This window comes from Lepisosteus oculatus, chromosome 12 (genome assembly GCF_040954835.1).
Source record: "Lepisosteus oculatus isolate fLepOcu1 chromosome 12, fLepOcu1.hap2, whole genome shotgun sequence".
NCBI lineage: Eukaryota > Metazoa > Chordata > Actinopteri > Semionotiformes > Lepisosteidae > Lepisosteus > Lepisosteus oculatus.
This window is the reverse complement of record NC_090707.1, coordinates 3,235,730-3,257,748: the sequence shown is the minus strand read 5'-3', so window position 1 is coordinate 3,257,748 and position 22,019 is coordinate 3,235,730. Positions and strand designations below refer to the sequence as shown.

Sequence of the window (22,019 nt, the reverse complement as noted above, 5' to 3'; positions counted from 1 at the left end):
GTGGAGGAGCTCAGGTTTTAAGAAAGCTGTTGAAATCTCCGGTGCGACGCCAAGCTCACCGTCCCAAATGACCAATGTATTTACGAGCATGACTTGCTCTTTGCTACACAAGCTCTACTCTTTAACTTTCGGTTTTGTTTTAAAACTCGTCAGAAGAAAGAGAAACCATTTCGGTGAAAATCTCTAAGGTACGCAGAACCAGGAAGCACGAACAGTATCCCGCTCTGCAAAAGTAAAGAAAAAGGGACTATTCTTACTATTCTGCACTGTAAGTAATGAAAAATGTATACTTTAAATTATGTCGAGGAACAAGCACAGACTAGACGTCCGTTCGCTACATTCACTATATACATATACAGGCTGTATACAGTACATAGGCAGACGTAATATAAAGTAATCGAATCGCTGTACAAGCTTCCTAATTCACACGTAGTAACCTTATAACTTAATTATAATTTGATTTGTTCCGCGGCAGCGTGAAAGATGCTCATTTGTAACAGTTTTATAAGGACGTTAGCTCGGCCAGTATGTAAAAGCGGAAGGAGTGGCCTGGTCTCGGGCACCACAGCCAGAACTGTTCATGTCTGTGTAATTCCTGTAGGCACTGCGGCGATGGGCTCAAAGGAAGGTATGGACACTTCACTTCCAAATGGGAGAGTAAGTACAGTACATTACTTAGATTGAAGAACGAGTATTTTCTTTTAATTAAGGTAGTAATCCTATTTCTTTCCTTAAGCAGAAAAGCAATAATAGAGTATCACAATTACATTTATCGTTGTCTCATGTCATGTGCGACATTATGAAAAATGAGGTAAATCCTTAGTGTCCTTGTAAAAACTTTCCGACTCCAGTTGTGAAACGTGTGTTGTAAGGTGAGCGTGTGTACCTTTTACTTTTACATGTTTATACATTGTATTTGTGAACCTCTTACCATCGGGGCTCTCCGGTTGTGGTGCTGGAGGCCTGGTCCGTTGCTGGTTTCCCTTCCAGCCCAGCGAAATTACTTCAGTGAAGCATTAACTGAACTACTGTACCATGCAGCCTGACTGAGGAACTTTGCGATGTTTTTCACTTCAACTCAGATCTCTGGGATTTTATTTTACTTAGAAAGTAGAGTAGTTGAAATGCGACCTACGACCGGTTTAAGGGCTGAAATAAGTTAAAGAGCTCGAATTAGTCATGTTGTCAATTAATCAATTAGTCAGTTTAGGGTTCAGTTAAGGTGTGTCCCCCTGCAGGTCCAGGGCCGGGACCACATGTCTTACATGAGTAAATAGACAGAAAACTTCCTGAATCTCTAGAGCAGTGGTGTTCACTCCTGCTAATTAGCACAGGGTTCACACCAGAAAATTCGGGATTCCAGCCAGCTTACTGTGTCTCATTAATTTGTCAGTGGCCTGAGGCCGCGGAGAAGGGAAAAATGTTTCTGTCAAACATTAATTGGATCCGTTGGATCACCTTTCGCCCAGGTGAGGTGTTTAAAACTGTAGGAGCCACAGAAAAGCTGCTGGGTTCCAGACCCAACCCTGGTCCTGAGGACACACACAACAGCTGGCTGTTGTTCCAGCTGTGGACTCTTACAACCCTCTTGAGTGCGATACGTTTTGTGATGTGTTATAAATGTTACATGCTGTTATGTGTTATACTGTACATGTGCAATAGGATGATGTGCAATGTTTTTCTTCTCTTTTTTTTGCATTCTATTTAAATGTACAGGAGTGCTGTGTGTCCATAAAAAATTTCCCTCAGGGGACAATAAAATCTTATCTTATCTGACTTGACTTAACTGACTCCATAATTAAATGAACAAGGTGCCTGATTGCAACCTTTGCACATTTTGTTTTATGTACACAAAACCCGGAGATCTTATGTTACTGCTGAAATGCAGTAGCTAATAAATGGGGACCTCCAACGTGTTTTCAGACTGAAAATGGGTGAAAGAATTCAAATGAATGAATTAGGGTGAATTATGGAATTTGTCTGGGTAAAGCTGGTGAAATATGTTTTATTGCTTGTGTTTCGTAAAGAATAACTTTCGAGATGAAACCCTGAGCCCAGAGGATCAAGCGCAGCTTGAAGCGTTGTTGGAGGAACTGGACAAGTGGAAGGTAAAGACATTCCTTGACGTCTTCCCTAGCAAAGTGCTGATGTGTAAAGACACGTTTTGCAATGTTTACATGAGGAATGGACACTTGCAATCAAGTCAGAAACTTACAAACCCTTTCATGTGCCATGTTTTGGTTTTCTAAGAATGTTAAACATACAGTGAATGCTTGTACTCCTTACTTGGTTATTTTTAATGCTTTTGTTAATTTTTTTATTTAAATCTTATATTTCATTTTTCTAAATCCATTAGAGCCAATCTCAATGGAATATGCAATTGCACTCTCTTTAGTTAACTCTGGCAGGTCTCAGTACTGCACACTTTGAATGCCACAAAACTGAAATCCTGTGCTTTCCGATACATCGGTTATTTTGCAGCGCCTGTGTTTGTGGTGCTTTCCTCTGTAAAACTGAAGCACTCCTTCTGCTGTTTCTCATTTGATTCCACGCTCTAGCAAAAGCATGAGAGGGCAGACACGGAAAAGTCCAGGCTGCTGCTGGAAAAACTGGACACCGAGGAGCAGAAGAAGGCAGCCCAGAGCGAGACAATGGAACTTCTTGCTCAGCTCAAGCACGGATCTGATGCATTTCAAAACAACAGGCGAGCAATGGAGGTACAGTGAAGGCTGTCTTTTTCCCCACAGGGCAAAACTGTAAACCCTCCTGAAAGGAATATCAGCCGTGCAGGTTCATGAGCTGACTTATGCCGTTGTTGTTTTTTGTATGGAGGAAAGAATTATGCTATATATATGTAATAAAGCTACTTAGGTATATTGTATTAATTGTGTACTTAGGAATTCTTATTGTAATTAATATTCAAGACAGAATCTCATAGATTGAAAAATAAAACTGGTCTTCATATCTTCAGTCGCACAAAACTCATTGATCAGTGTGGCTGGTCATAGCAGCCCTTTTAAATTAAGACAATATATTGCTTTGACTAATGTGTAGGCTTTGCACTTGACATTACTTGACAGTTAGCCATTATGAACGCAGCTGTGATGTATATTATGTTGTGTAGCACATTTATAGCGATGTTAAATAAAGTTTTTGTCAACGTTTCACAGCAAGAGCTTCAAAAGTTGGAGAAAAGCAACGGTGCACTCAAGGAAAAACTGCTGGAGCAGGAGGAAATGCTGAAAATCAAGAGATCAGAACACGCACGTCTCAAGCAACAGTTTAAGGTACCAAATTTAGTCAATGCTTAAGAATTACAATGGCATGTAATTAAAATAACTTTGCTAGGCACGTGTGCATTGTCCCCATTTGCTGAACAGCATCGGTTTTTAATCCTGTGTGCCTCTCACTTTCACCACATCATTTCAGTGGTGCCCCATATTAAATGGAAAGGGCACCTTGTGGAAGTAAGAGAAGTGGATTCTGCTCCTAAACGAATGAGTTCCTACTTGTGAGGGTGACCTTCAGAAATACAGCGTCTGGTGTAAATTCTTATGTTGATTGTTTTTTTTTTCATGCAAAGATAAAAGCGAGTATTCCTGAAAAGAGTTTTAAATTCACTGGACAAGCAGAGGAGGGAGACAACCTCCACATTGAGGGCAAGTTCACCATCATACGGAAACCCCTCTTCCTTCTGAGCGGAGGCCAGGCTCTCATTACCTTTGAGGAAGAAAAAGGTACAGTAGAACAGTCTTCTCCTGTGGGTTAGCACTTGTCCCTCACAGCGCTTGGGTCCCGGGTTCAGTTCTGTTGTCACTGGTTACTGTCAGTTGGGTGGCATGGTGGCGCAGTGGTTAAGGTGCTGGGTTCAGTTCCTGGGGTGCTGTCTGTGTGGAGTCTGTATGTTCTCCCTGTGTTCCTGTGGGTTTCCTCCAGGTGCTCTGGTTGTCTCCCACAGTCCAAAGACATGCTGGTAGGTTGATGAGCTCCTGGGAAAACTGGCCCCGTGTGTGTGACCTGCGATGGACTGGTGTCCCTTCCAGGGTGTACCCTGCCTCACGCCCACAGCTTGCTGGGATAGGCTCGGGCTCCCCCGTGACTCTGTACTGGATAAAGCACTTAGACAATGGGTGGATGTGTTACTGCCAAGAAAGGGAAGCCTAAGATGCAAGAGAAATAGAATATTAAAATGTTAATTTCCATAACCCTTTCTTTCTGTTTTCAAGTTGCAAGCAGAATCTTAAAATTAGCCAAATGCCACGTGGAGTTTGACAACTCGAAGATGGATGTGAAGCCCCTGTGTGTGACAATGGACCCTTCAGTAAAATTTGAGGTACAAAGCCATTCTCCATTCTCGACTAAGGTTGTTTGAAACAAGTGGTTGTGCCAGTGTGCATCTGCTTGTGAAGTTATGAAATGATTTGACTTCATTAGTATTTTGATACACGACTTCTTCTGGTTTAATCTGGGAACAATGCTCACATCTGCCCCTGTTGTGTGGCAGCTGCACATCCGAGTTTCGAAGAGGAAGGTCAGAGTTTCCAATATTCCACCTGTCGTGCCAGAAGAGACGATGAGAGACAAGCTGGAGATAAGCTTCTCCAAGCTGAGCAAGGGAGGAGGGGAGGTGGAGAGTGTGGATTACAATGGCAGATCAGGAACTGGGCTCCTGACGTTCCTCAACGGCGGAGGTTTGTATTTAGACGCCTCTGGAAGCGAGCAGCCTTTGTCGCACGGGGTGAAAATCTGAAATCGCCATTCAGGCCAAGCGAGAGGCATTCCTCTCCTGTGAGGAAGATAGAAATCAGTCATTGTGGAATCATTTCATTGTGGGAAGCAGGTTTGAGCTCTGTGGAGAGGAGACACGCCTTCTCCGTGACAGGATGTGGTCTCCAAGGCACACAATCTCTGCGTGTCCAGCGACAAACATGCAGAAACGTCTGCATTCGAGTCGATCGGTTGGAGACGTAGACAGGTGGGCTGTGTCCAACAGGGAGCGAAAGTGACCGAGGCCTTCAGGCCCTTGCAAGGGGCGGCCTCTGGTGGCGAGCTCTTGTCATTACACGACACTGCACAACACTGGCAGCTGGAGAACTGTGAATGTACAAGAGGTTGTTTTTTTCCAGTATCGGTCAGGCGAGTCACTGCTTTCGTCCGAGAAAACACGAAAGATCTAATGCCACCATTTCTTCCCCCCCCATTATGGCAGTGGCTGAGCATTTGGCCCTGAAGAAAAAACACACCGTAGACACAGGTGTCAAGGTGCTTGAGAGCCGTGTCCAGCCGTGCTTCGAGTACGAGTTAAAGAAATTACAGGTGAGTCAGAACCTCCGTTAGAGCCGTGGGCTGGAGCTGTGACGTACTGTATGCATTTCCCCCACGAATCTGAATGAGAATGGATCATTGGTTCACATGCGTCACTGTTGCAATATTCTTATACTATTCAGGGAGAGCAGGGTGTTGCGGGACGGTCAGGTCGTCAGACCTTGATACAGTTCTGAAAAAGCAGTAATCTTTTTTTTATATATATAAATTTACCCATTTCGTCAGCAGTGAAGCTATATTCTGCTCAGGACTCTGTGCGCGTGCGTGCGTGCGTGTGTGCGTCCCTGACGGCTCCGCGTGCCCTCTTCCCAGACGTTCTGCGGCGTCTCAAGGCGCACGGTGCTGCTGAGCGGCCTGCGGGACGAGCTGGAGGAGGAGGACCTGCAGGACAACCTGGAGATCCACTTCCAGAAGCCCAGCAACTACGGCGGCGAGGTGGAGAGCATCAAGTACGTCCGCCAGGGCCGCAGCCTGGAGGCGTATTTCGTGGAGGACACCGCTGAGGCCGAGTAGCGCTGCAGGACTCGAGGGGAAAGCCTTCATCACCTTTGTCCTGTTATACTGAAGTATATCGTTCGTGTATTCCTTACCTGTATGGCTTTGTAAGTACCTTCCCAACGGACTTGTACGTCGTGGCCTTCTATCGTCACTTAAAAGGAAATTTGGGTTTACAGGGGTAGCCGGAGACTCTTTTAAAATGAAGATTTGTGTATAAGTTTGCATGATAAAAGCTAAGCCTGGGAATGTAGCTGTTGTTTTCTTTAGTTCATTTATGGTCCATCGAAGTGACGAGCAGTTGCGGGGAAACGGCTGACCCTCTTGTTCTTCACGCCTGTGGTTCTCACTAAGCCAACATTCAAAACTGAAGCCTTAAACAAGTACGAAGAAATTCACATTTTTGAAGTTGTCGTTTATGTTTCATGCCTCTTTTTGGGATATTTTTCTGTATTTTAAAGGTTGGATAATTTTTGGGATAGAAACCTTATTGAGTTTGGATACATAACAATTCTTTATTCCCATAAACAGACTTGGAACTGAAACATGCCTCCTTAAAAATCTTTCAACTTTAATGTTCATTATGTTCCTTGATGTTCTGAAATCCATATTATTAATAAAGCTCAAACTGTGCCTTTACTTCTTTAACGTGTCCTCGTCTTTTCTGTGACGAAAAATCAATTTCATACAGAACGGAGATCCACTCTCAGTCACTGCATACAGAAAATAAGCCCAAACTAAATAAGCATAAACAAAATAAACCTTAGAATACAGTAGTTACAAGTATTCAGTAGTTAATTGATCCTGGATCTCATCCAGCTGTTACTTGAAAGTCACATGGCTCAGTAGTTTGTCCCACATTCCCACAAATCCTTTGCACGAAGGAGCGCCTCCAGTCCTCAGTTGTAAATGCACTTCTAAGAAGAAAACCGGCTAAGATTTACACCTCATAAATCTGCACAAATGCTAATAAATGTGCTATATACTGACCATAAAAAGCATATCACTTATAACCGCAACAAAATCGGGAAGTTATAAGACACAAAGTTCGTCATTTTTGTGGCAGGTGCTCTGACATCTTGTTGAACAGATATGACCTGGGAACAAAACCAGTTCACCCCCGCAGAAGCGTAGCCCCACTGCACACATTTTCCATCTCGTGTGTTCACTTCTCGTATCTGGGCAAAAGCACCTTGTAGTGGTGAGCTCACGCTTTTTATTTTCAATGTATTCCTTCTTTTGACCGGGTAGGTCGATTTTGAGAACAAATTCGCATTTACCAAACCCGGAGACGCATTTACAGTATATGTACAGCTGGGAATGGGCTGGAGCAATCTGAGTAATGTGAACCGTTTCTTTAACTGCGTTATCGCCTTGTCCACGCTGTTAACCTCCGTTATAATAAATGTCAAGTTTACATTTTAAAGCCGTAATTGAACGCTTTTCTTCAAGCGTCCAACACACTGACAGTCCCTAACAAGACGTTAGGGTACGGACCGTAGTTAATGAATTGTGCATTGCATTTTGGGATTTGTAGTTCTATACAGCGCTCTGCGCATAAATATGGTATTTAAATAAACTACAATACCCATAGACGATAGAAATCGGTTACCTAGGTTTTGTTTTAGCATTAACTGTAGAAACGTTAGTGCCACAAAACAGTTGTTTCGGACAATATTCTTTCGCACTTGATGGATGCATTTTAATCCGTCAATTTAATAGCCGAGTTCGGCTCCCTCTCGTCCTCAGGTTTGTCGGGACACAGCGTTATTCCGTAAACGGTGTTTCCACACTGGGCGAGTCTGGAAGCGGTGTTTGGAGAGGTAACAGGTAAACCCACAGGTCGTCGTAGCAAAGTCTCATTTTCGTCTCCGTTGCTTTAACTGGTGAAATAAATGATTAATAATAAACGCTGCGTAGCAGGGGTACTTGCGCTCCGTTGCCGGCCTGCTGATGGAGATGATGATGATGATGGTGATGGTGGTGGTGGTGATGGACAGTCATTCTTGCTCACAGGCTGGCGCAGGATGGACGCGGAGGAAGCCCGGACGATTGTGGTGGCGGGTGTCCCGGACGATGCGCTGGACCGCGGCAGGATGGCGGACAAGCTGGTCATTCACTTTCAGAGAGCGAGGAGCGGCGGGGGCGATGTGGCGGCGATCCGCTACCCGACAGCTTTCAAGGGCGTTGCCTTCATTACGTTTGAGGAGCAGAGGGGTAGGCTGGTTCCCAGAATACGGGCGCTCTTCTTTCCTCTGCGTAGGGGTCGACCTCCTGGCTGCGCCGTCAGTGATATTACATCTGGTCTCACCTGCGAGTACCCGTCTCCCGCTGGTCACCCGGCAGTCCGGGTTGTTAATTGATGGAGTTTGTTTCTCTGTCACCTAAGCAGCTGCTGGGTTTGCATCGCAGCCTAGTTGGACATTCTCATTAATGCCTGAACTGGGCTAACAGGCTGCTTGGCTGGAATATTTGCTGATTTTTTTTTTCCTACCCAAAGGTTGGGGATTTTAATGAGGCCAGTGACGAAATGCAATAGTTTAAATGCGACCTCCCTCTTGTGTAGGGTATTAAAAGAAGTGAATGAGCACAGATTAGTCCTGCCCTTAAGGGTTCAGCTGTGTAGCTCGACTGAAACGAACCCAACAGGTGATAATAACCCCTTGGTTATGGGGTCCTCATCGTACGGCCAAGCATTTTCACACGAACATTTCTAACACGTGTTATAATTGGGCGTCGCCGTTCCCCATGAAGTATGTTTGACGTAATTCCGATGGGCTTTTACAGACGCAGACCGGGTGCTTCAGATGACACAGACCCTGCAAGACCCAGAGCTGCTTGAAGAATATCCTCTGACCGTTTACCCATTCTCTCAGGACGTAAGTGTGTCAGTGTGCGTGCAGTAGCCCGCTGTCCGTGTTTCTGCGTGCTTCTGTGTAGCCGTGTGTGTGAAAGGGGTGTGCTGTTTCTAGGTGTTTTGCTATGCCCGTGCGGAGGTGGACCTGTCGCTCTTCGGTGATGGTGGAAACGTGCTCCGGGGCCTGCGGTCCACCCGCAGGCCGGTCAGGGTCACGGTGGCGCCGCCACACCGGTGGGCCCTGGTGGAGGGGCCCTTCACGGCCGTCAGGGAGCTGAGAGAGGAGCTTTCCAAACTCGCGGGGCGCGAGGGCCGCCAGCAGCCCCTGAGGCTGGGTGCAGAGGGGCCGGCGAAGTCCCCCACGAAGCAGGTGCCCGGAGCAGGCGCCGGGGAGTGCTCGGTGTGGCTGGACTCGAACGTGTTCAGGTACGTTCAGCATTATCACAAAGAGGACCTGGACCGCATTTCGCGTGAGTATTTCGTGGAGCGCACAACAGAGGTGCAAGGAGAGCTTACCTGCATAACCCTGACCGAGAGCGCCAGGGGGCCTTCTCAGCTCCGAAGGGCCCACCTGGAGCTCCAGGAGCTGCTGGCGGACCTGCAGCGCCCGTTACGCACTCAGATCATCCAGTACGGGGGGGGGGGGCGAGGCTGAAAGGGAGGGGCTAGCGGAGGTCTGCGAGGAAGCAAAGCTCCTCTGCGGCAGGGTTCTCGTGGCTCCTCTCGTCCCCCATATCGAGGTCACGGGCCCCCCTTCCAGCTGCCTCTTGTTCTGTCAGCTGGTTGAAGAGAAGAGGAAACGTTTGCGCGTGACCACCGAGCCGGATGAGGGCCTGACAGTCAGCTCCAGCCGCTACAGCAGAGGGGCAACAGGGGACCCACGTCTCCCCCATAGTGGGGTGAGACAGGGAGCTGCTCAACAGAGGTGACAGACCAGCAGCAGCAGCACACTTGGCAAATACTGTGACATTCAGACCATTAATAAAGCGTTTCAGCCACTGTCTTGCTTAACCTGTTGTCTGAAATTTCACAGGATGTATTGAACAAATGTAGGACAGGGTCTGTGCTTGTGACAATAACTAAGAATAGTTTAAACATGAAGAGCTGCAGAATATACTGCATATGTGAAGATAAGAATGTTTGCAAACGAGCGGAGGCATTGGGCCCACGTACTGTAGCTCGTTTGGCTGTTAGTAGCTGATTGGTCCGAGGATCTTGAGTAGCAGTCTTGTGAAGGACTCTTGGACATCAGGTTCAATAAGCAGTCAGGGTGGCTTGTTCCAGACACCCACGGCCCTTTGTGTACCTCCTGCTCTGAGTTTTTCTGTTTCCTTCCCCTGAGTCTCCAGTTGTGTCCTCTGGTTCATGTTTCAGCATTGATTCTGAAGAAAAAAGCATCAAGTTGCACTGTCAACAGCTCTGGGAATCCAGGTGTTCATGCATGAATGAAGGGCTTCTTACAACATAACCTATTTACTGTTTCTTATAAATGTATGCTTTTAAATGTAAAGCCTGTGTGGTTTTTATTTTAGTTTTTCAATGAAAAAGGATTTAAGACCACAAGTTTTTTTTTTTATTTGTTAGAAGTGCAGAAGTCTGATGTGTACATTTCTCAAGCTACAGCATGCACAGTAGGATTTATTCTCTTTTACTTCTCTCTTGGTTCAACACATAGTAATTAATGCATTCATTAAAGTACTTAAATTAAATGCTGTCGTAATGCTCTTGCATGAAAAGAATCAATTTGAGACTTTGCATTTTAATTACTGAGTTTTTGAAAGCTATAAATTATACAACCCTGCAGAGTCTTAGTACTACTTATTATTAATAAGACAAAATAAATCATTCCAATATTCTGTTTTGCAATAAAACACTTTACTGAAAATTAATTTATTGTTTTTATGATAATGATTAATAACGTGCACCATTATCGAATTTTGACTTCTGGCTTATTTTAAATGTATACATCTTATACTAGTGTTTGTTTTAAAAAAGAGTCATAGTTCTGTTATCAGTATTCCAATGCTTTGTTCAATTTAATTGTTTTTCTTTCCTGTATGAAACAGATGAACTGTAGAGGTAAAACTGTTAATGTCGAATGTGTGCATAGTGAATACGGTTTATCTGGACCGCGAGCTGTAGTTGATGTAATTGAAAGTGACACCAGAGGGAGCTCTAGACTAGAAAAAACAGTTGAGCTGAGTGATCCTTCACAATCAGTGCAGGCCTGGAATCTGTCATGCTTATCCAAGCGACTCCAGACATTTAGATCTGACAGCCAGACTTTAGATGGATTGATTAGGAGGCAAACCACATATTTTTGTAAAAACTGGAGTGCAATCACTTATGCCAGATTTTAAATTTAAACCTTGAAACCCTGTCGCCTTTTGCCTCTAGACCTAATCTCACCCAGATGCCTGACTGTGACTGCATGGAAATATTTTTAAAAAGCCATCTCTACTGATTATTTTCTAGTTTTGTAGCTTTGCCACTGCATAATTTCCAGAATGTTTCTGAATATTAATGTTTTTTTTTTAAGTGAGGTTTGTTTCTGTGGCTCAGAAACTATCCTTCTATCCTTTCTATCCTTGGTTCTGTGGTTGTTTTCAAATAAAACCACTCAAAAGTCAGATGGATCCATTGCTATCAGGTAATCTGGTATTTTCACATAGCAACACAGTTTATAAAATGTAGATTTTCATAAAAAATAATCGTGTCGTCTGTGAAACAACAAAGCTTTACAAATATATTATCAGCACCTGTGTCTTAATATTTGAATTGACACCACATATGGACAGTAGACATAAATAAACACAAGAATAATATGCTGTCTCTGAAGTTGTGTTTATGTTTCACGTTAAATTTATTCTTTATTTGTGGTTGGATAATCAGTTTCCATGAGAATGTTTTTAAGGTTCACAGTCACACGTGCATACTAGAATACTGATTTGCAGGTTATTAACTGAATACAGTGGTTCTTAACTTGAGGTGAATGCACTTCTGGGGGTGTGAGGTGTGTAGGCCAGATCTTTTTTGAAACTACTTCAACGGTTTTTGATCCAGGGTGCGAGAGCACATTTTGAGGACCAAAGGGGTGCGGGGTGCAGGCAGCAGCAAAGGCAGCACTGTAAATATGACTGCACTGCCTGCCTCACACCTGAAGAAGGCTCCACGGCCCAAACGTTGCCTTTTCTCTCTTCTCTGTTCAGCATGGAGTAAACCTCTTGTCCCACTGTAAATATGGGTTGAAAAAGCAAAGTAAAGACATGATGATGATGTTTCTCCTTCAGCTGCATGTGGAGCTGCTTAGTGGGGAGCCCTGCAGAGGGCCTGCTCATATCCAGAGCCCTGCCGAGCAGGGTGAGTGAAGATTAGCTGTGGCTTTCTCCTGTTTCATTCAAGAGGTTCAACCACTGGATGGCAGTGTTTTTCATTTAGCTTTTGTGTTTCTTTGTTGGTGTTGCAGAGCAGTGATTTCCTTGGTCCGTTTGTGTTTTAAGCTGAAGTAAACCTTTACCAACCAGAATGTGGTTATGATGGCAGCAGCAAAAAAAGGAAAAAGTGCAGTGACTTCTGAGGGGTAAATAAAAATAATACAGCGTCTCTCAAACATGCATACATTTCTTTTAATTCCCCAAGGTCATTGATAGAGAATTGTTATATACTTGTATAAAAACTGCATAATACATTTATCATTTTAGCTGTACTGTTTATCAAACACAGGGAGCAGTTCCAGACATATCTAAAGGATTAAAAAGTTGAAATAAGCTTTATTAAAACTAACAAAAGAGGAATATATTGTACTGTGTTCAGGTAAAATTCATTCCTCGTGTTTTCTTAAAAGAATATGAGAAGGATCGTGAAGCCAGTCTGTGTTTTGTAATGACTGGCGGTTGTGGATGGTGTGAGTTGGTATGGGTCACACAGTTTGTCAGTAGGCATTTGGGCCAGTTGTTGGTCCTCATTGGTACCATACTTCCTGTAATGTAACACTCTGGCATAAATAAGTTATGAACAGCCAAACCCAATTAGTAAAACAGTATTTTGTGATATATAGATAAATTACAGCAGTACAATATTGTATATTTTATTCTATAATTATCCATAAACGGTAATAAACTCATTTTTTTCTGTGCACAGAAGAGAAAACTTTTACTGGGTCCCTGGAGTGAAAGTGACTGATCCATCCCTCAATCCCATTCTTGACGCTTCTCTAAACAGTGCTGCTCAGGGTGCTGGTATTCGTGTTGGGAAGCACAAGCGTGTGTTAAGGCTGAAGGTCCGTGATGGAGGATGACTGGACGCGGGCAGCGCTGGAACGCCTGCGGTTCGAAAACATCGCGCTTGGTGTCGTGTCGTGTCTGCGGCTGGCGAAAAGGCCGAGAGGGCCACGGCGAGGCTGTTCATGTGCTGTTAGAGGCCAGGCGGTCACTGCAGAAGAAGCAGGGGCTGCAGGCCCCCGATTGCTGTATCCAGGCAAGGGGCTGCGATTGCCTTTGTGTCTGAAGGTGATGTGCGCAGCCCCTGTGACTGGACGGCCTCGTGTGGTAGATACTGTACATCACCGCAAGAACGCATCCCCCCCGTGAGAATGAGTAACTTAACATCCTCTGGTTTTTAACAACTGGGCAAACAAGCATCTCCTCAGGATAATCAAGAATCTTCATAAACAAAACACGCCACCAGAAATCCTCATGATGCCACACGGTGGCCTTACTGTCAATGGCACTTGCAGCTCGCTGGATGAGCCCAGCAAGGCTTTGCCAGTTGGTATGAACAATACCAGAGAGCAGAGTAAATGTTGTCCCCCTTCTTTGAGCTTCTACAGGCTTCAGGCTGCTGATGTTCTGTTGCAGCTGATTATTTTCTCCTGCAGTGGTAATTAATTGCGCTGTGATGATAGCAGTGTAAAATAATTTTCAGATTAGGTCCATAATGAATGAATGCATTAATTAATTAGAAAAAAAGGATTCCATAATTAGCGCTTCACTGAATATGTCATTAGTATAGGAAAGAAAAAGAGTTTTTGTTGTCAAAATGAATTAACCATGACTCCAAGTCAGAATTTTGTTTTTTCCGAGCAAACCTGAAGTTCACAAATGGCTTTTTTTCTTGAAGCTAACGTGTGTTATAATAATAACAATTGCTTACACTTATATAGCGCTTTTCTGGACACTCAACTCAAAGCGCTTTACAGGTAATGGGGATCACCTCCAGCACCACCAGTGTGCAGCCCCACCTGGATGATGTGACAGCAGCCATAGTGCGCCAGAACGCTCCCCACACACCAGCTCTCAGTGGGGAGGAGAGCAGAGAGTGATGAAGCCAATTCATAGATGCTCAGTTGTTCTCCCATTGGAAGCGAGGATGACAATGGTGTTGCCTTTCCCAGGGGTGATGATGGCAGCAAGCGAGCCAGCGGCTGGCGAGGCCTGGTTCAGGCTCTGACACAGGACTCTTCCTCCCAGCCTCTCCGGTCCCCCTCTTCCCGAACTGAGCAGCACTAGTGTGGACGATCCTGTGAGAGGCTCCCCTGTGATTCAGGATCTCTGGTGAAGCTCTGGAGGGACACCCTCAGGGTCTGCTTGAAGAGCTTTCCTCTGCCCACTACAAGCAGAGCCAGAAGACTAACACGAGCGAGCGCATGGGCATGCTAACATGTTAAAAAGAAGTGCAACGGGTTTTTTATTTTCGCGATGTTAACAAAAGTGTAAAAACAGTATGTTTACGATATACAGTGCTTGATCCTTCCCATCTCTGGTGATTTCCTATACAAATTGATGGCAGATGGAAGATTGCAAAACTGCAATCAGTGGCTGAGAGTCCCCGCTGAGGTGCCTCAACTAATCTGGAGAGCCCCCACAGCGAGGAGATAAAGAGCTCTATCAGCAGCTTCAAGCCTTTTGAACCTGATCAATGTCCCTCTATTATGATCCAAATGAGTGGCTCATTGGGAGCCTGATTCCCTGCTTCTCCCGCGTGGCGCTCGACTGGCCCTGGGGGGGGATTCCCTGCTCTCCGGCTGCATGTCTACTCCAGAGGTCACGTCTCCGTGCCCTTCCTCTGTCGGCGGAGTGGGCTGTAGGTGCCGCCAGACAAATGAATCGTGACGACGGGGCAAATGCAAAACGAGTCAACGCTCCGTCTTCACTCTGACTGACTGTGGGAGACCTGAAAGGCTCATCACCCCGTTTTTCTTTATTGCTAAGGAGCTGATAACTTGTCTCTCGTTTTAAACAAACTGGACCAAAGGGCTCTGCAAGTGAGCATGAGACAGATTCTCAGTCTAGTACTGCATTCAGACAGGGACCCAGTAAGGTCTTCCTTCATTCCTGAGATGCTGACTCCTCTCAAGGCACCGACACATCCAGCAGAAACAAGTTAGGTGCATTTTGATCTGTTTGTAGTCAGCACTGTGCTGACACGATCACACAGCTGTGATGCAGTGTATTCATACAGAATGAGATGTCTGAGATTTGTTTAACAAGTACGACAATCCTGTTTCATTTGCTCTGCACAGTAATGTTGAAATACAGTTCTGTTCTACGGAAAGGGATTGGAGGATCTGTTTTTGTAAGTGCTTGGCAGAGATTTTTTTTTGTTAACATTGTAGTGTGAGCCATTATACCGCTACAACCGGTATATCATTTACAGCGGATGTGCTTATTACTTGCTGGCAAGAGTGACCACGGCCTCAGAGAGCCCTCAAGGATTGACCACATGAGGCCATTAGCTCATGATCTGACGAAATCCACTGGTGTCACACCACAGCATTCCGAAGATTATAAGGAATGTGTGACGAGATTTGCTCTGGGGAAAGAGTACATCTACTGCAGGAACTCGTGATACAAACAGTTCTGTTTTATTTATTTTTTTATTATTCTGCAATTGCGTTGTGATATTACATGGAAAGTGAGTCTTGTGAAAAGACTCCAGATTAATCCCTTTTCCTGGTTTGCTTTTTCGGGATCTGGAGCATCAATTGTCTTGTCTTGAAATGTGATGGATGCTCTACTGCTAAAGCCTCTGTTATTAAAAGAATTCCACACTTACTCACTGCAAAGGGTTTGGTAATGACAGATGATTAATACGCCGTATCAGCACACTAGGCTTTTACTTTGCGATTCGACCATTTACTGTCATCACTAGCGATTGCTGCTGACAAAAAGTGCACATCTCCGGGATTCTGCAGTTTAACGTCTTGTCAGCCATTAGGCTGAATGCTAGACCCCCCACAAGCCAGGAAAGCATCTAGGATCATTAGAAAGGAACAAGGAAGAACAGTTAATGCAAAAATATCACTTTCATTCTGAAGTACTGGATTTTTTTCAGCTGTACTTACTGGCATACGTTTAAAATGATGAATTCTTGTATATGGCAGAGATATTGTTATTTTAGCTTTTGACAGGATGTAAGGTAACATTTAATAAAAAAAAGTGAATTCCCAAACTGCTTTATCTCTGAAGCCGGATCGATTGCAAAAAAAAAACCTGCTTCAGCTGCTCAAACTGGCCTTGGAGTGAGCCTTTGTGGATGCACAAGGCATTGGATTTTTTTGGGGGGAATTGAGTTTTGAAAACCAGCTCGGGCCACTGGGGCCAGAGTGAGAGAAAGAAAACGGCACGACTCATCCCGAGAGCCTGGGTCGGCGGAGGAGAGGCGGCAGCACTTGCATTCCAATGTGTTCCAAGCTGGGACAGTGCTCTGGTCTCCTGGCATTCTCGGCACACAACGGCAGTCGGCGACAGGCAGGTTCAGCTGGCATGCAGGCAGAAACGTATTCCTCATGGCTCCCTGTGGGCTCGACATGTGGCAGATGGGGAATAAAACAAGGTTCCACCGAGACGTGCGATTCGGAGGGGTGTGCAGCACCAGTCGGGAGCAGGGCCTGGTAGAGGCCTGCTCCTGTCCGGCAACCCTGTGCAATAGGAGTCAGTACAACACTGCAGGCCTTATCATGACAGCACAGTCTATTGCCAGGAGAGATCAGCGACCCAGTGTGATCATTTGATGTCATAAGGCAAGCACAACACTTAAATAAATAAATAGCACAGAAAGCAATGATTGCTCAATACTCTGACAAATGCGCGCACAGTGTTCAATGCCATTTAAGTAAGTTAGGGATCTGCTACTGAATTTAATGCAAATGCTACTCTGTAGCCAGTAGTTCATTAGTGTGACTAATATCTAAGGTGTCTGTGCATTTTGCAGTTTGGATTATACATGTTGCCTGCTCACTGGTCTCTTATCAGTATCATAGTCCCATCTGGGAAGCAGCTCACAAGTCAGGAACACTCTGGAGAGATTCTACATTGTACCTTTTAATGTTATCTGAGGTCTTGGAGCTATGCACAAGCCACTATATTGAACATATTTCAATACTAGAACGGCAGACTTTGCTGATGTATTAGAATTTGTAGTGTCTGGCCAGTGTTGGTTCTGTCCTTTTGCCAAAAGACAAAAAGCTCAATGATTTCTGTTTTGCCTGCCTTAATTTGTTTTGTTTTTTTGTCATATATATTTACAGTAAATATGAGAGTGAGGTAAAGAAGACAAAGAGACCATCAGAAAGACAGGTTAAATGAGGAATCTCTGTTGATGATAATGATCCAGCTCTGGCAGTGTGGCATGTGACTGGATTTCATATAGGGCTATTTGAAATTTCATCTTACAAGGTATTAGTACTAATATATTTACAGAAATGTAGCCTACTAAAGAGACTAAAATATTAAAATATGAATTATTTAGCCTTCTTTCAATCACAGAAAGATAGGACTTATGCCTTCCCTACTGAATGATTTATTGAAATAAAGGCTGGCTTAGAAATTCACCCTTGATTTCCAGCCATACACATAAAACCAGTTGTTTCCAATTCAAATTGGAAACTGCTTTTGGGTTGTGTGATTTATCAACAGGAACTGAGAGACTACGACTATGCTTTAAATGAATAAAATCAAAATAATTTACACATTTGCATTTTTACCGTCTACTGAGAGAACTGAGACATAAAATGCAAGACGACGAGACCAACAATTGTTTGGTGATGTGCATTTAGTGTTTCTCATTATGCCTCAGCAGGGAGGATCAGATTTCTTGGTGCTTCAGTTTCGGGTTCCAGACACTCACGGTAATGCTCAGGGAGATTACAATTGATCAGAATGGAGTCTTCCACACGCCACCAGTGCAGAGTACAAACGACCCAGTTTTCACAGTTTGTTTTCTATTAAGATGCTGAGAAATAAATGTACAGGGCAAATAAAGAAAACGGATCAAAAATTAAGAAAATAACATTTTACTTACTATCACACAGTCTCACAGATGCATGAAACATTGAAAACATAAAGACCCGCAGGCGCATGTGTGACAGCGCTCAGCACATATTTGGTCATCTAAAGATTAAATATCATTACCCATAATGCTCCCTCCTGCAAATGCTTCTTAGAAACCAGGTTGCTATAGTAACAGACAAAGCCATACAGTTCCCAGGGATGTGGATTCAAGTAGCACTGTGCAGATCTGTAGCAAGGTGAAGACACTTATGTTCTGTCTTCTGTTTATTACCTGTTATTGTTAAAGAGCCTATGCTGGTTCTATCGATACTAATCAGTAAGGGTTTTAGGAGTGCCATGCATTTTCCTAACAATGATTATTCTGAGTGTTAACAGGGCTTCTTTCATCACTGTTTTTTCTCTGATTGTTGCTTGTCCCAGTTGAAAAGACGAAGCTCACCAATGATTTTTGTGGAATCACTGGGACTCGACAGGCCGGTCCAGTCCACTATTTTGAATCCTACCCCCAGGTCTTGCGTGGAAGGCCCTTCAGGAAGTTGCTCAGGAAACCGCATTCAAAACGAAAATACAAATATACATCATCATCAGCAGTCGTAAAATTAAGAACCGTATGAAGATTTGTATTGACTAAGATCTACATGTGCTGCTTATATAACCGAGCTACACAACATATCATGTGTGCATTGGACTTCCTATAGAAAGCTTTCATGGAATCGTTCAGATCGGCATCAACTGCAGCATACAATGAGGGTCAAAACAGAAAAGACTGGAAACTCAATTGTCATTCTTGACGGTCTCACCAATATCTTATTACATGACCTACTTGAGCTCACTTTTGAATGATACGTCTGTTCTTAAACCGATTGAAAAATCTATAGTGTATACACCTGGCTCTGATGTCATTCACTGTACAATCAACACAAAGCTACGCAGGTTCATTTTTTCCCAAGTTGCAAGTTGCAAGTTGTAGCCCTTGTGTCTTCTTTTCAGATGGTTTGATCTGTCTGATGGATAACACTTTATCGTTTGCTAACAGGTCGGTATCCATCCTTGTTACTCTAACAGGAAATAAAAACGGCATTATTCGCTACAAACCTAAATCCCGACTGTGTCTTATAGACATGTTTAAGACAAGCAACAGGGTTTTTTGTGTAATTAACAAATGTAGGATAAGGACATTAGAACAAACGAGAATGGACCATTCAGCCTAGCCTGCCCTTTGATAATTAGCAGTTATTGACCCAAGGATCTTGACCTGTTCTGTCTAATTTCAGCCTTAAAGGTCTAAGATGCCTACAGATATTAGATACACATACTGTAGATACCCATTTTAGATCATTCACATCTTCCATTTGTTAATTATAATAGACTCTTTGTGATAAAACATCAAAGATTTTTCTAATGCACCTTGAAAGACCATTTAAAGACCATTTATATGATAACTTTCATATGTCTACTCTAAAAACACTCAGATTTTATTGGGAAACTCAGGTCAGATTGCACAGGCCGTTCTCCACTTCCTTGACCTGCTGTCTCTGCTGCTCTTTCTCCTTACTTTTGTCTGCATCCCCTCGCTGGGACAATACTGGGGAAGTCTGAAGGAGCCTTAGGTCATCAGAGCTGTCCAGCTCATTTGGTAGTAGCTGATTAATTTGAGAATCTTCTTGAAAGAAACCAGGGTATCAGCTTCAACAGCGTGGCTGGGTAGCTTGTTCCACACTCACATTATGCTGTATGTAAAGAAGTACTCTCCTGGTCTTGCTTTCAAATGTACTCCCACAAAGTTTCCACTTGGTATTGGAGGATTTTGAATAACTGGTATGATACAAAGGTCATGTCATATCATGTCATTTACCAAACTGATTTATACCATATGGTGTTGCGGGAAGCCGGAGCCTACCTAGCAAGCAACGAGTGCAAGGCAGGGTACACCCTGGACAGGACACCAGTCCATCGCAGCGCAAGTGCAAGCCAGTCATACGGGGGGGCAATTTGGAGGCTATACTAAAGGCCGAGGGGGGAAATTTGGCCTGGACACTGGGATAACTCCCTACTCTTATCGAGAAATGTCCGGGGATCTTCAATGACCCCTGAGAGTCAGGACCTCGCTTTAACTAACACCACTTCCAGAAGCAACCATAGCTTCCTAGGAGATCTTCCCTCCAGGTACTGACCAGGCTCAACCCTGCTGAGCTTCAGTGGGTAGCCAGTTAAGAGCTGCAGGGTGACACGGCTGCTGGCTTGGCACAAAGGTCATTTTTCACATTGAAATGTCATACATTAAAGCTCCTAAATAAAACTGAAATAGGAGGATAGTAGCAATTTAGAAGTTCACAAGCATTGCTGCTGCTTCAGCCTTGCAGTTTGCACCTGATATTCCCATCACAAAAGGCTGTCAAAGAGAAGTTTTGGCCCAAAGCAGCCTTTTAAACTTTCAAGTTACCTGCTTGGGTTTTCTGAGGTTTTTAGTTACAATGTGTACAGTGTAATATTTTGCCAACGAAAATACTGACAGGGTCTGAAAATGTGTTTCCATTTATAATCATGCATGTCCTGCCTTAAACAGCATTTATATGCACTGACGAGTTAGCACAACCATTTCAACCAACTCCAGTGAGTATAGTAATATAACAGAAGCTTTAATTCTGGAGCTTTTTAAATACAAGTGTGGTGGACTTTTTAAATACATGGGTGATTTTCTTTTCCTTTAAATTGTAAATTAATCACCCTATCCTCCTGGCTAACCATCATAAAGTAAGAAGCTCATTGCAGTAAATTATGTGACATGAATGGCAAGAGTGAAAACTGCAGGATGAATGCTCCTTATCGGGAGAAAGAAGATGAAAGTCATCAGCACGCCATTTCACTCAGAGGGGATGGGTGCCCAGTGTTTTTGTGCTAACAGGCACGGAGCACTCTCAATGGAAAGATCTTACCTCCAGGAACACTGGCAAAAATAATCATTCTTGTCTTTCTGTATTTAGGAACCGATATCCTGCAATTACTGTGGTCAGATGTCATCAGCTTTCTTGGAGAAGAATAATCCCTGACAGTACTGACTGAGCTCAGTAGCCACTCTGAAAGGAAACAGAGCTAGTCTATCGCATTGCTAGTCTATTGCATTGCCTTCAAATGCTTCTCAATTGCTGCAAGTGTATTAATAGTTAAAGGAAAAGAATGGCAGCTCTATTTTTAGTGTGTAGATCCTCTATTTAAGTTCACACAATTATGCAACCCAAATTATATTTAATGAATCTTTCATTTATATATCACGCAATCTTCATCCAACCGTGTATGTAATCTACTGCAGTTAATATAAAATTCATCATATGGTAGCTTTAGCACAGCTTCCAAATCAATCCCGAATTATTAGTCTGTCTTCAAGTTAAAGAACATAATAATGATAAAGTTTTTTGAATTTCTTACAGCAAAGTTTTAAAAAGCAAACCATTAAAGTGATTCTTATTAAAATGCATTTAAACACTAGATTTACTACCTACAGTACAACTTATATTAGGTTCTATTTTACATTTAACCTCATTAATATGTTTGAAATAATATCCTGTCCCTTCAGCTTAGACTTTTGATTGCTGTGATGGACCAAAGTTGTATTTATAGTTCAGAAAGCACTGGTAATTGTACAAGAAAAAGACACCATAACTAACTGTATGAACAGATGTGTGACTGGAGACTCCATTTCCAGATCACCTGGCACTCGTGGGGTATCCACATGAACACATACACACACATACGCAAACATTTCACTATCTAAACAAAGGCGATAACTCTAGTTTCCAACGTCAACAAACTAGTCTGGAATTCCGCGGATAGCTTTGCTTGCTCTGTGGGTGCACACACAGAGTAAAGTTAGGTTGTTCCCGTATTATCAAAATTAAACATTAACACAAACCAAGCACCTGTTTTCCTTTGTTTTAGAAGTGAAATGAAGCAAATTGGTGATCAACTCACATGTTTCAAATAAACAAGTTGTTTGGATTTCTCACTGGCAAAATGAAATGGTTTCTCCCGCAACCTGTAGGACCCAAACTTTG

General features: G+C 43.6%; 2 protein-coding genes and 1 long non-coding RNA gene across 5 annotated transcripts; 2 read left to right on the top strand and 1 right to left on the bottom strand.

Moving 5' to 3' along the window:
* The first annotated feature begins 107 nt into the window (after nucleotides 1-107).
* On the top strand, nucleotides 108-6,459 carry nmi (N-myc (and STAT) interactor). Its single transcript, XM_006636328.3, has 10 exons — nucleotides 108-268; nucleotides 602-657; nucleotides 2,028-2,108; nucleotides 2,559-2,717; nucleotides 3,171-3,287; nucleotides 3,584-3,737; nucleotides 4,227-4,333; nucleotides 4,505-4,691; nucleotides 5,210-5,316; nucleotides 5,638-6,459. Exons 2-10 carry the CDS (start codon nucleotides 613-615, stop codon nucleotides 5,836-5,838), a joined length of 1,158 nt encoding a protein of 385 aa, XP_006636391.1. The 5' UTR covers nucleotides 108-268; nucleotides 602-612; the 3' UTR covers nucleotides 5,839-6,459.
* Nucleotides 6,460-7,399: 940 nt separating this feature from the next.
* On the top strand, nucleotides 7,400-11,502 carry LOC102687036 (RNA-binding protein 43). Its single transcript, XM_006636327.3, has 4 exons — nucleotides 7,400-7,650; nucleotides 7,837-8,037; nucleotides 8,608-8,699; nucleotides 8,793-11,502. The coding sequence occupies exons 2-4, from the start codon at nucleotides 7,848-7,850 to the stop codon at nucleotides 9,330-9,332; spliced, it is 822 nt and encodes a 273-aa protein (XP_006636390.1). The 5' UTR covers nucleotides 7,400-7,650; nucleotides 7,837-7,847; the 3' UTR covers nucleotides 9,333-11,502.
* A 4,030-nt stretch (nucleotides 11,503-15,532) lies between these two features.
* On the bottom strand, nucleotides 15,533-22,019 carry LOC107078721 (uncharacterized). 3 transcript variants are annotated; one of them, XR_011191300.1, is made up of 3 exons: nucleotides 21,937-22,019; nucleotides 18,407-21,044; nucleotides 15,533-17,908 (listed from the first exon to the last, which is right to left on the bottom strand). It is a non-coding gene; the product is annotated as an uncharacterized lncRNA (long non-coding RNA). The 3 variants fall into 3 exon arrangements; XR_001479691.2 differs by having other exon boundaries at nucleotides 15,533-16,471; nucleotides 17,804-17,908; nucleotides 18,407-21,995; XR_001479690.2 differs by having other exon boundaries at nucleotides 18,407-21,995.

Bases quoted from the DNA above. Each gene is read 5' to 3' on its own strand.
- nmi (XM_006636328.3), top strand. From the start codon at position 613: ATGGGCTCAAAGGAAGGTATGGACACTTCACTTCCAAATGGGAGA. The intron at 658-2,027 runs GTAAGTACAGTA...TGTTTCGTAAAG, and splicing joins CTTCACTTCCAAATGGGAGA to AATAACTTTCGAGATGAAAC. The intron at 4,692-5,209 runs GTTTGTATTTAG...CCATTATGGCAG, and splicing joins GACGTTCCTCAACGGCGGAG to TGGCTGAGCATTTGGCCCTG.
- LOC102687036 (XM_006636327.3), top strand. From the start codon at position 7,848: ATGGACGCGGAGGAAGCCCGGACGATTGTGGTGGCGGGTGTCCCGGAC. The intron at 8,038-8,607 runs GTAGGCTGGTTC...GGGCTTTTACAG, and splicing joins TACGTTTGAGGAGCAGAGGG to ACGCAGACCGGGTGCTTCAG. The intron at 8,700-8,792 runs GTAAGTGTGTCA...TGCTGTTTCTAG, and splicing joins TTTACCCATTCTCTCAGGAC to GTGTTTTGCTATGCCCGTGC.